General features: G+C 40.1%; 1 protein-coding gene across 1 annotated transcript in view; it reads left to right on the top strand.

Annotated features, from left to right (window-relative positions):
* The first annotated feature begins 272 nt into the window (after positions 1 to 272).
* Positions 273 to 13,046, top strand: part of UTRN (utrophin) — a 461,667-nt gene continuing 448,893 nt past the window's right edge. The window contains exons 1-3 of the mRNA XM_015558521.1: positions 273 to 435; positions 1,753 to 1,897; positions 5,063 to 5,219. Of these exons, the coding sequence (XP_015414007.1) occupies positions 5,141 to 5,219 (79 nt within the window). The 5' untranslated portion in view covers positions 273 to 435; positions 1,753 to 1,897; positions 5,063 to 5,140. The remainder of the gene's footprint in view (positions 436 to 1,752; positions 1,898 to 5,062; positions 5,220 to 13,046) is intronic.

Raw genomic sequence — 13,046 nt, forward strand, 5'->3', positions numbered from 1 at the left:
CCTGGGGACCTGAGTTCTGCTACCCCGCGGCGGAGCAGAGAATGACTGACACTTGGAGCGAGGAGGAGGAGGTCCTGGGGATCCGCTTAGTAGGGAAGGATCCTCACTCCGCCGACAGGTCCCGGGCTGCCGCTGGGCCCCCCCCCAGCCTCCCCTGCCGGGGTGAGTCCCGCATCCGTGCTTCGCGCGGCCAGGGCGCAGGGCCAGTGATCGCCAGGAGGGGACGTGGCCTGTCACACACGCCCCGGCCGGGGAGGGCGGGGCCGGAGGTGTCCGCTAGGAGAGGGTGGCGTGGTCGGCGGGCTGGGGAGCAGTTCCCAGCCGTCTGCCTGACAGGAAACGTGCAGACCTCCGGGCCGGCGCTGCTCGCGAGGGTGGGGCTCCGGAGAGGGGGCGGTGCGTGGTCCGGACTCTTGGCATCTCTTTCTGCAGCTGGTAAGGTCATTCATGCCCTACCTTTGGCCCCGGATCCGAGGCTCTGGTTGTCCAAGGCCACGTACAACCCGCCCAAAGCACGGATTTTAGGCTGTGCAACTTTTAGAAGGCACGCTGTTAAAAGAGACTTTCCCCCAGACCCGGAAAGGGACTTGTTCCAGGGAGGGAGGAAACGTGCCGACCTCCTAGAGCCCGCGGACCCAATTTGTTTTACATCGAACGGGAGCCCGGGGTCTAACCTAAGGGCGCCCCTTTCTGGGATTCCCGGGGTGAGCTTCCTCTTCCCCAGCCATCTGGTCGCCTGGGTCACCAGGGCCTCGCGGGTCAGTTTCCCACGCGGCTCTCCAGGTGTCGGTGGAAGAGTAGGTGCGGCCCCGAGGGCACGAGTTTGGGGGAGTCCCTGGTCCTCGGGACCTGACTGGAGCTCCCCGCCCCTTGGCCTGGCGACAGCAGCCGCATCCATAGCCCAGTAACTTGCACGGGTCCCAGGGTGGCCCGTCCGGCTGGTTGCTGGAGGGCGCGGGGGACGCCGGCGGCGGGCGGATGGTGCTGCGGGCCAGGCGGGAGCTGGAGGAATGCGAAGCTCGTGGGGGCTTCAGCCTGCAGAGTTCCCTGCGGCGGCGAGGGCCCAGACTTACGCAGTCATTCCCCTTATTTATGGGCCCATGAGACAGCTCTTTAACTTCCCTTTGGGTGTTTACATACAATTTATTGCCCTGTAAACAGTATTAATCACTGTAGTATTCACCTTCCCTTGGAGCACTTCCGAGAGTGAATGGCAGTTCTTGGCGCTGGGAGGTTTCTTTTACTCGGTATGGAGTCCAGTGGCAACCTCCTCCCCGCTGGGCTTCCCTTCGCAGTAGCTCTAGCGAGGGTTTTGGTCACCAGGGTAAATGAATGAATACTTTCTGCCCAAGGATCAGCGTCACATTTCCATCAAAACTGTACATTGTTGAACATCTTTGTATTCGTACATTGTGTAATTCCCATATTATTTTGAAATTAAAACTTTCCCTTGGAGGCCATCCCCTATCCTTTCACCCCAGGTTGGTTTATTGACTGACACACACTCAAGGCTTCAGGTCCATAGGACAGCCAGACATGTTCCCAGGAAAATGTTGGTGAACCTCGAGTTGAGTCTATTGGTTTCAGTGAGAAGATCTGGCTAACCTTCGTGAACATCCTTATCAGGGCACAGAAACATAGGGCAGTGGTAACAATAAATTACATATAAATAACAATAAATGGTAACAATAACTGTAAAGGGCTTAAAACTTCTAAAGCAACTCCCATTCATTTCTCCTATTTCTGAACTAGCTGTGTGTGGAAGATGGCCTTCCCTCTGTGTCATAGATGTGAAAATGGAGGGCCACCTTAAGGCACATTGTTAGTGATGAAACTTCCATTCTGTCTCCTGACCACCGATTATAAACCACTGCAGCATGTATCGATTTAGAAGAAGGTATCTTTTTTTGCCATGTTACTCAACACGGAGTCCCCTGCCATTCATGGCATCAAGTGGAAGTTGGTGGCTAGACCTGTTTCTTCCTTCTTTCCATTCTTCCCTTGTCCTTGATCTATCCCCCTTTCTTCTGTATCTTTGTAGTATGTATGGGATTTTGATGATCAAGCAGGGAAAATTTGAGAAATTATCTTAAGGAGAGTGGCAAAATAAAAAGTTACAATCAGCAAATATTTATGTGAAAAGGAATTGAAGTCCTGTGTAAAGAGTGCACTTTTTTATGGAGTAGGATAGATCTTCGGGAAGCTTTGAAGTGAAGACCTTTGGCTAAGACCAGTTATATGGAGAGCATTAGAAATATTTCTCAAAGGGAATAGTTAACTTTCCGGTTAAGAGAATTTTGTTGGGCAAACTTGATTTTCTGTAATAAAATTTTATATGCATTCCTCTGAACAAAGTTTTTGGTTTTTGAATATAATAAAATGCACTTAGGAATTCAGCAAATCTTTATAGGCATGTACCCCCAAAAGGAAATGTAGCCACGTAATAATACCTAAAGCCTTAACAGTAGTAGAGCAATATAAAAAAATGTAAAACTCTTTTATACTCATAAATTTTGACAGACTGATGACCCACAATCCACATTTTCCTCACTACTGGAGAGTACAATGTTCCTACAACTTTAGGAATCTAACACAGTTTTCATCTGCTTCAGCTCTTTAACACAAAACTTTTTTCTAAGGTAATTTTGATATCTTTATTATTATAACACACCCTTTTTCTGACTGATAAGGATAAAAATATAACAATTATTACATATTACATATTTATATTATTATGAAATAACATGATGTCTCCTTGAATATTACATATCACAAAAATCTTCTCTCTATATAAAAGCCTAAGTGGCCCTTATGACTGGTCGACAGAACGACCTGTCTACTGGTCGCTATGATGCGCACTGACCACCAGGGGGCAAATGTTCAACGCAGGAGCTGCCCCCTGGTGATCATTGCGCTCCCACAGCCAACCTCCCCTGGTCCCTTCCCCCGGCCGGTCAGTCCCGATGAGCCCTTATTGGGACTGGGCAAGATACCCCGATCGGCCCCGATTGCCACCCAGGTCGAGGGACCCCACTCGTGCATGAATTTGTGCACCGGGACTCTAGTAATATATAAAATAATAGTATATAACATACAAAATGAAATATATTATAAAATAACAATACCATATGATGCATCCTTGAGTTAAAGAATTGAGGTGTCTAATCCTAGCTAGCAGTAAACTCTGGTTCTGATAGATGTTGTAATACTAGTATGTGAATTATCATCCATTTTTCACAGATTTAATATTTGGAAGTGTTGCCTGTTATATTCCTAATGAAATGATTAATTTATTTAATTTGCATTTGGGGTCTCCTTAAGGGACTCTTCGGATAGAGCCAAGTGGCTGATTGAATTCTGAATCTATCTGGGTGTTGGGGGGCAGTGTGTTCCAGAAGGTATTAGGGCAATGTACTCGTCTAATATTCTTAAGGAAAAGGTGGCATTGTAGGACAGAATCTTTAGTTCTTTAAATTCTAAAGATGCTCATGACTAATTAATTACTAAAAATTAAAATTATTTCTATTGAGTGATAGCTGTACCCAGCAGAATTAATATGATGTACCTTCTCAAATGACATAGCATACAACAATTCAGATTTATATCTAATTGAAAGCATTCCTGAGATCAGACCTGAATACCCAACTGCTTTTTGTTATTTCCACATATAAACATCAGAGGCACCTCAAGCTCAGCAAATCCAAGCTACTTTCATTATTTCTTCCTGCAGAGGCTTATCTTCCAGAACTCCCCAGCTCAGTGAATGACGCGCCCTCTACTCAATTGCGCAAGCCAAACTGGGCAGTCATTTTGTCCCTTCGTATCCTGAGCCTCTCATACCCAACCAGTTCCCAAATCCTATGCACCTTCTTTATTTAGTATTTAAACATCCCACATATCCACCCGTTTTCTTTCCATCTTCCCTGGTTTAGGCCACAGTCATTTTCTGTCTGTAATATTACACTAGAAAGAATATAAGACTAAACATTCATGTATTCTTTAACTACATTCCCCACTTGTCACTTTCCAATATTTCATATGTCTCTGTGTATTCATGTGTATACTAGTATTTGTGTACATTTATACATAGACCTATAGATAGACATGTACAGACAGATATATGCTGTCCTTCTTGAATTTAAGTTGAAGATATTATCATACTTCATTGCAAACTATTTCATCATGTGTCTTCTACAATCAGACATTTCCTTGCATAAGGACACAACCATTAACCGATATTAAAGAAGTTTAACACTGATACAATAATATTGTCTAATACTGCGGTTCTCAACCTGAGGGTCGCGACCCCTTTGGGGGTCGAACGACCCTTTCACAGGGGTTGCCTAAGACCATCGGAAAACACATATTGAATATATAATTACATATTGTTTTTGTGATTAATCATTATGCTTTAATTATGTTCAATTTGTAACAATGAAAATACACCCTGCCTATCAGATATTTACATTACGATTCATAACAGTAGCAAAATTACAGTTATGAAGTAGCAAGGAAAATAATTTTATGGTTGGGGGTCACCACAACATGAGGAACTGTATTAAAGGATCGCGGCATTAGGAAGGTTGAGAACCACTGGTCTAATATTCAGCCCAAATTCAGACATTTCCAAATTATCCCAAATTGTGTATTTTGAAAAATTCTGAATTCAGTCAAGGATGACCTAATTGAATTCTTCTCATGTTTTGAAAACTTGGCTCAAATGTCACTTCTTCAAGGAAGGCTTTTCTAATTGCCCAGGGCGGTTAGATTCCTCTGCTCTATGATGATGTTACTCTGTGCTTCTCCTTTGTATGTTTGTAGCATATCAGAAGAATTCATTATATAATTAATTGCTTAGTATCTATAAACTTCATGATGGCAGAGGCTGTGTCTCTTTGATAGCCATATCCCCATTCCCAGATCAGTGCCTTATACATAGCAGGCACTGAATAAATATTTCCCGAATAAATGGTGATGATATATAACTGTATATGACTATATGTATTACATGTGTATATACCTATTTTTTTTTTCAAGTCCCTACTTTCCCTTTTCTCTTTAGGTATTGATGTCTTAAAAAAAAAAAAAAAAAAAGAGAGGATTTAGTAAAGTGTTTGGATTTTACTGAAACTCAGCAAAGATGGCCAAGTATGGAGAACATGAGGCCAGGCCTGATGACGGACAGAACGAGTTCAGCGACATCATTAAGTCCCGATCTGGTAAGTAATGGGAGCCTAAGAAAATGCCAGGTTTATATGCATAAACTACTTAGAAGACATAGGGTGTTTTTTTTTAAATTTTTTTTTTTGCCTTGTGTTGCACTGTTCTTGTGAGACAAATTTCTTTTGAGAAATATAATTCTGACAAAGGAGTATTATATTATAAAAGGTAACATAGTGTCTCTGACTGTCCTATTTGAATTTCTCAACCCAGTTTGATCTCATCCTGTGCTGACTGGCATTGTTTAGTGACACTGGGACCAGTAGTTGAATGCTGTGCTTCTATCAGACTCACTCCTTTTAACACAAAAATATAGCTGAGCATGTTTTCCCCTTTCAGCCTATGGTATGAAGTTGAAAGGATGATATATGCTTAAAGTAGGAGGTGCATTGTTTCTGGCAGGATGGATCTTCTGTAGTTTTGCTTCGATCACATATGTCCTTACCCCGATTCCTTTCAGTGGCCAGGGCTAGGCCTACAGGTTTCTTACCTCTGCTTCCATCTTTGAAACTTCTTATGAACCTTCTCAAGGTACACTTTTCACCTAGGTAATCTAATAAACCGGACAAAGACAGATTAATGGTTTTCATCTGAACATTTAAATTGGGGACCTACGATACCACTCCCCCCTCCAGTCTTTTTATGTAACCAAGTGCTTTTCTGCTGTTCAAATGAATCAACTGGGAAGGCTTTTTTTTTTTTTTTTTTTTTTTAATGCAGATGCACTGGCTCCTCTCCATACCTATTGAATAATAAATTCTATATTTTAAAAAGGCTTCAAATATGATTTTGAGACAGGCTCAAGGGGAGATATTTTTGAGTAGGCTCAGCTTGTTTGAGCTTTGAAAATTACACAGAACTCTACCCTGGGTGTGAACATTATACTTAAGTAACTTTAAGAGTTAGTCTCAGGTATAAAATTACAACCACTGTCACTTTAAGATAAAAAAAGGAATATACAGCCTGTTTTGCTCCATGTATCATGTTTATATTATATTAGGAGCTTATTTCTCAGTACATGAAACTGCAGAAATATGCACTGAAAATCAGCTCTAAATTAATAGACATACACACTTAAGATACACATTTCTTTCTGTGGTACTGGAACTGGTTGATTGGTAAAGATTTTGGTTATAACAGTCCTGGCTCTAAATTTGTAGCTACTATTGTGGAGCTTGAAGGATCTCTAGGTACATTAAAGCTTACTATCCTGTTTTAAACATCGGAGGGTATTTTTTTCTCAAAAATTCTTTTTGTTTTAAATATTTTAGTAATATAAAATATTATGTAGATATAAGGGATTATTAGTATTTTCTTAAGAATATATATCCAGACTATGTACATGTAACACAGAGGAAAGTGAAAGTGAGACAATTTAACATATCCATGCTGGTCATGTTCTATAAATTGTGAGGAGATATATTCTTAAATAGTTGTCTGAGTCAACCTCTATTACAGTAAGACCTTTGATATTTATAACTATGTGCTTTAACCATGCCCATAAAAAGTAATTGAATAAGTTTCGAAATGCTAAGCATATATGATGAGTACACATAGCTTCCAAATTGTTTTTTAAATTAAAAATTACCATTTAGAAAGACTTACAATTCTCATACACTGTTGGGGGACAGTTGGGCAGAAATCATCACATGTTTTTAACATGTGTATACCAATTAGCCTATTAACTCTATTTTTAGAGTTATTTCCTAAAACACACAGAAGTGCACAAGAAAGAAGTTGATCACAACATTTTTTATAAAAGGAAAAAAATTGGAAACACCATAAAAATACAGTATTGAGGACTGGTTAAGTCATAATTTCCCAAAGTATTTTGAAAAGAGCATACGTTCTAATTAAAAAAGGATGCCATAGACAAATAATTTTAGGAAATAGTGGTCAGCCTTCTCTGTTCATTTAGTGTAGGTATGGCCTCTGAACTGATTGTAGACATTAACTCAGTGGAGTTAATTATATTAGGTATATTCATAAAGCAGAAGAATATACATTCATAATATGTTACTGATATGTATATATCTATCTATATGCATAGAAATGTGTTCTTGACTTTGTCAAGTAAAAATATATGCAATATGAATTCAGTTAGGTGAAAATTATTTTTTAAAACAATTTAGCAGATTATACACTACAATGTTAATAGTGTTAACCTTGGCATTTTGGGATTATTATTTTTCTCTCTTTGCTCGTATGTATTTTCTAAAGTTCTTCAATGAGCCTGTATTACTTAGTTCTTATTTTTAAAGGCTCTCAAATTGCTTAGAATGTTTCAATGCCAAGGCTCTGACTGTTACATTTTTTTTTTGCTTGGTGGCACCTACTTCAAAACACATTGAAAAGTTAGCTGTTGCATAGCTGAGATATGAATCACATTCTTTTGGCTGTATTATGTTGCAAGAGCCAGTAGATAAATTTGGATTTGAATGGGCCTGTTAGTCCCAATCCTGCTTTCTGAAAGGCACGGTTTTGATTCTTTTAAGGTAAATATTAGCATACAGTGATAATGTCTTTTGGTATACCAAAATATACATATTGAATAGGTATTTTTAGTTTAGATTCATTCAAAGGAATCATCCACATATAATGCATTTGTTTTTTTAAAGATCCTTCTTGGACACGTTCTATGCTTAAGTTGTTGCTTTCTCATTGTTTTAAAGGGATGTTTTCCGATGGAAGAATTTTAAATCTAATCTGCTTCTCTAGATTTCTTCCTTTTGGAGATTGGATATGGGGGAGGGAGAAAAGATTAAGGTGGGAAAAACTAAAGTTGAGAGTAAATTGATTAATTTAATCTCTTGGTTTATCAAGATTCTTCCATTCTCACTCCTTCCCAAATACTTGAATTTGGAAAGCTAAAAGCCTCATGTAACAAAAATATTTGTGCATTTTACATCAAGTTATTGGGATTATTTATATTGCCCTCATTCATTATTATTTGGCTTTAAGATGTGTATGAGGTTTTAACATTTTTTATGTTATTTCCACCTTCTAAACAGACGTATGAAATTATCAAGGGTAGATGATGAAAATGTGTATACCATTTAGCCCATTAATTCTATATGGGGGATATATGACCCCATATATTTCTGTATGGTTGTACCACATTTACCTTCGATTTGAATGAACGTTAGAAAAGAACTTGAAATAATATGACCTTTAATTATTAAGAACTTCAGGTGGGGTAAACGGAGACCTTTCTTTTCCTAACTTAAACACACCTATGTCATTTGTCATCAGTCACTGCATCTTTCACAGCCTGAATTAGTGGGCTTCAGAAAGCTTACCAAATTAGTAAATATTGTGAGAGAGTAGGCCAAGATATAGAGTTGTTTCTTTTTAGTGGAAACATATAGCCAATGGAGTCTGTGATGTGTACATTTCTGTTTGGAACGTTTTAAACATGAAATAATACAATGGTTTGGGATGCATGTCAGGTCAAAGAATATGCTCATTGCTACTTCATCCTATCAATAGCTAACGCATGTTAAAGCTGGTAATAGAGAACAAGGCATCCTTTTCTGATGTTCTCAGTTCTGTTGTGGTTAAGTTTTAACTGAGAGCCCCCTAACCAGGGTAGCGCTCAGGGCTAAAGAGAGTGTGTCAGCTGGCTACCTGTGGGGATTTTGACAAGCTGGGGATTCGAATCATAGCCGCTCAGATGGGAAGGGGCCATTTACTGAATGAGTTAGTCAGGTAAGCGCCACATTGTTGCATGATTCCATGTGTTCTTTACGTACCTGGGGTAGGAAGCCTGCGTATCACAATTTTACCCTTTCTTCTTCCACCTTTTGGGATCTAATTGCTGAGGACCTAATTGCTGAGAGAATTTTAGAGGCCGTATAACTCAGCCATGCCTGCACGGTGGTTACCCAGCCTCTGCTTGCACACTTCCAGTGATGGTATCACATTGGTGATGGTGAGGAGGATGATAATCCCAGCAATTTACATTTATTGAACACAGACTGTGTGCAGATGTGGTGTCAAGAGTTTCATTCTCACAACTACTGTTTTACAGACGACAAATGTGAGCCACACAGAAGTAATTGACCGTACTGGCCTTCCTTCTAGTTCTCCAAAGGCCCAGTTGTGCCATCTCAGGGCCTTTGCACATCCCTTTTACACCTGTCTTTGTCTGATGGGCTCCTTGCTGTCATTTAGATTTAGATGTAAATGCCATGTTTGAGAGATCTTTCCTAGGACCTAGATAGATCTTTAGAAAGTATGTCTCCCTTGCCCAGCTAGAACGGCTCAGTTGGTTGAGTGTCGCTCTGTGCACTGAATGGCTGCTGGTTCAATTCCTGGTCAGGGCACATACTTGGGTTGAGGGTTTGATCCCCAGTCAGGGAATGTAAGGAAGGCAGTCGATCCATATTTCTCTCTCACATTGATGTTTCTCTCTCTCTCTCTCACTCTTTCTAAAGCATGTCCTCTGGTGAGGATTAAAAAGGAAAAGAAAGTAGCTTTCCTGGTCACTCTTGACTGCATCAGTATATTTAAATTTTCTCTATATTCTTATCTCTACCTGCCACTCTTCTTGTTTTGTGTATTTATTAATGTACCTCCCACTAGAATTTAATTCCAAAGGTACAGAGACCAAACTGCTAGCTCATAGTAGGTGAGCAATGAATGTTTATTCAATGAAAAAAGCCTTACAAAGCTAGGAAGTGCCAGATCTGGGGTTAGAGCTCAGGAGATCTGACTCCGGAAACCCTGCATTTGACCTCCACATAGTGCTGAGTCTTCTAGTTTACAAGGTCATTTATTTTGTTGCTTGTGGAATTCTTCTTCATTGGGAGCCTGAATCTATTGCTTACAACGTTCTCACAGTATGAGCTGGATTTATACGTGCCTCTTCCTCTTCCTTTATGGTGACCAAAGCTGGGACTCCAGGCTGTGAGGGAGAGCCTTCCTGGGCCCCCAGTTGTCATCGTAGTGCTGCCAAGGGAGGGCCAAATTGTAGGAGATACGTCCTGCTGCTCCCAAATCTGTCCTGGCCTTCCCTGGCTCTGGTCTTTGTCATTCTCTGTCAAGAGTTAGCAAAGGGGAAAATACCAGAGGACAGGCAGTCCTCTGGGTGGAAGGTAGAGAAACTGATCATCTGTTTCTGACGTGAATTCTCCCTTCTCTTTTCTTCCGACTGCTGCTCAAGGCTTTTCACTGGCTGGTGAAAAAAGGTAGAGGATTTCAGATGCACTGCGATTTGGCACAGTTTAAGTCCTGGTCTGATGCCCAGATGGGTATCTGTGGGTTGAAAGAGTTGGTAAGAGGTGGGGGAGGGGGAAGGGAGAAAAGAGAGGCGAGTGAAATAAAAAGAAAGTGAATTATTTAAGATGGAATATTATACCTGGTTACATTTACTGCAAGCCTTTTTAAAAAGATGCTATATTTGCGATAAAGTAAGCTTGCTTAGCAAGATTCAGTTTTATGAAAATTATGAGCAAGATTATCATGTTTGTTTATCTTTCAGAAGCTTTTCTTTATGAAGGACAGTGGTTAAGTTGTATTTAGGGAGTCGTTGGTCTGCTTCTTTCTCTTTCATTTAAAAAAATATCAGTGGGGATTTTTCTAAAGAGCTTAAGGGACTGTAAAAATTAGTGTGTTTTTTTTTTTTCTGAAGCTTTGCATGGCTGGAATACCTGTGCTCTGAAGGAAGGTCTTTGAACAGGTTTGGTTTTTTCCATGAGCCTTGGGGATTTGTGGTGAGGGACAAGTAACCCTGTTGGAAACTCAACTCTGACAGAGCTGAGCAGCTATTCTCGTAATGCCTGTAACGTCTTCTCCGTGTTGTTTCCTCATTGTGCTGAAATAGTACAATCATAGAAAAGTTTTCTATATAAATGTGATTCCCCTGACTTGTTACTATGGTTGTGAAAGGTTGGTAGATGATCCGCACATGATCGGAAAAATGTGAATTGCTGAGAATGTTCTAGGCAGTGAAAGTACATTAATTATATAGACGGAATGGAAAACTCAATTTTATTGAACCTTCGTTGAGGCCAGACATTTGAACTACATGCTGATATGATGGTTTTCAGGGAACAAGGGAACATGTAAGGTCATTGAAACAGTTGTAAATATTAGTTAAAATTTAATCGTGAAAGGATACTCAGGTAGTTTTAGATGTATTGGCTGGACGACCCCCCTCATATCCTGCTGACGCTGTCTGTGGAGGCAGAGGTGTTTGTGGGGCCCGTAAGACACGCGGCCAAGCTAAGTGCTTGCTATTATTTAATAATAATAATAATAATAATAATAATTATTATTTTTTTTTTACCAGAACTGCATAACAATAAACACACTCAGTTTGGTATTTGGCAGGTGAGTTGGTGTGGGTTTTTAAATACATATGTATTTACTCTCAAAATGCTGGTTTGTGAGTTGAGAAATCCAGTTCAGACCCAGCCTTTTCACTTTTGCTTCTTCTGCCCCTGGACGTGCACATGCCAGCTGCCGGAGGCTTACACGCACCTTTTGCACAGCCAAATACCGAGGTTGATTGCAGCCGGTCGGTCTCTGTCTGAAGCCTGTGCTCCTGGCCTAGGGCATGGGGGAATTGTTCGCATGTGCTCATTTGGCAGCTATGCTTAAGCTTGGGGGTGGTAACACCTCACATCAGTTTAGAGAATTCAGTTTCTTTAAGAAAAATCAATTCTGTCCATCATAGCCATTGAGCTCAAAGTGTAAAGTGTGAGAATAACATCTCACAGGTGGATATTTTCAAGTGAACTTTTCTTGGTGGGTGGGTGGTCAGTTTAGTTGTTATGATTTCTGTCTAGTTCAATAACTCTTACATTTAATTATGAAACAAATTGTTGTGAAAGAGAAGAAAAGAACACATAATCACATTTCTGATGTAGCAGGGGAATCCAGTAGAAAACATCACTTTGTATCTCTAAAGTAGTATAACTGTGCAATAAACACGGTGCTGTAATTGAAAAAGTATTACCTGTTTAGAACTTTTCTAATTCCATGGTCTTAATACTTGCAAATTTCTTCCATTCCTTTTTTAAAAAAATCTTTATTGTTGAGATTATTACAGATGTCCCTCTTTCCCCAGCCAATGCCCAGCCAATTCCTCCAGCTGGTTCCCACCCTGCCCCAGGCTTTTGCCACCCTATTGTGTCCATAGGTAATCATATATGCATATAAGATCTTTGTTTAATCTCCTCCCACCCCCAACCTCCTTCCCTCTGAGAATTATCAGTCTATTCCATTTCCATGCCTCTGATTCTATTTTATTCACCCGTTTATTCTGTTCATTAGATTTCTTATTCGTTTATTTTGATTTTTAGATTCAGTTGTTGAGAGGTACGTATTTGCCATTTTGTTGTGGTCTTTTTCTTTTTCTTCTTCTTCCCCTTCTTAAAGAATACCCTTCAACATTTCATATAATACTGGTTTGGTGGTGACGAACTCCTTTAGCTTTTTATTGTCTGTGAAACTCTTTATTTAACCTTCATTCTAAATGATAGTTTTGCTGGGTGGAGTAATCTTGTTTGTTGGTCCTTACAATTCATCACTTTGAATATTTCTTGCCACTCCCTTCTGGCCTGCATTGTTTCTGTTGAGAATCAGCTGACAGTCATATGGTCATTCCCGTGTAGGTAACTAACTGTTTTTTTTCTCTTGTTGCTGTTATGATTCTCTCTTTGTCTTTAGCCCTTGGAATTTTTAATTAGTTAGTTAGTTAATTAATTAATTGTACTGATTTGAGAGAGAGAGAGAGAGAGGAAGTGGGCATGAGAACAAGAGTGAGAGAGATCCAACCCACAACCTTGGTGCGTTGGGATGATGCTCTAATCAACTGAGAT

Source organism: Myotis davidii, unplaced genomic scaffold (assembly GCF_000327345.1).
Source record: "Myotis davidii unplaced genomic scaffold, ASM32734v1 scaffold292, whole genome shotgun sequence".
Classification (NCBI taxonomy): Eukaryota; Metazoa; Chordata; class Mammalia; order Chiroptera; family Vespertilionidae; genus Myotis; species Myotis davidii.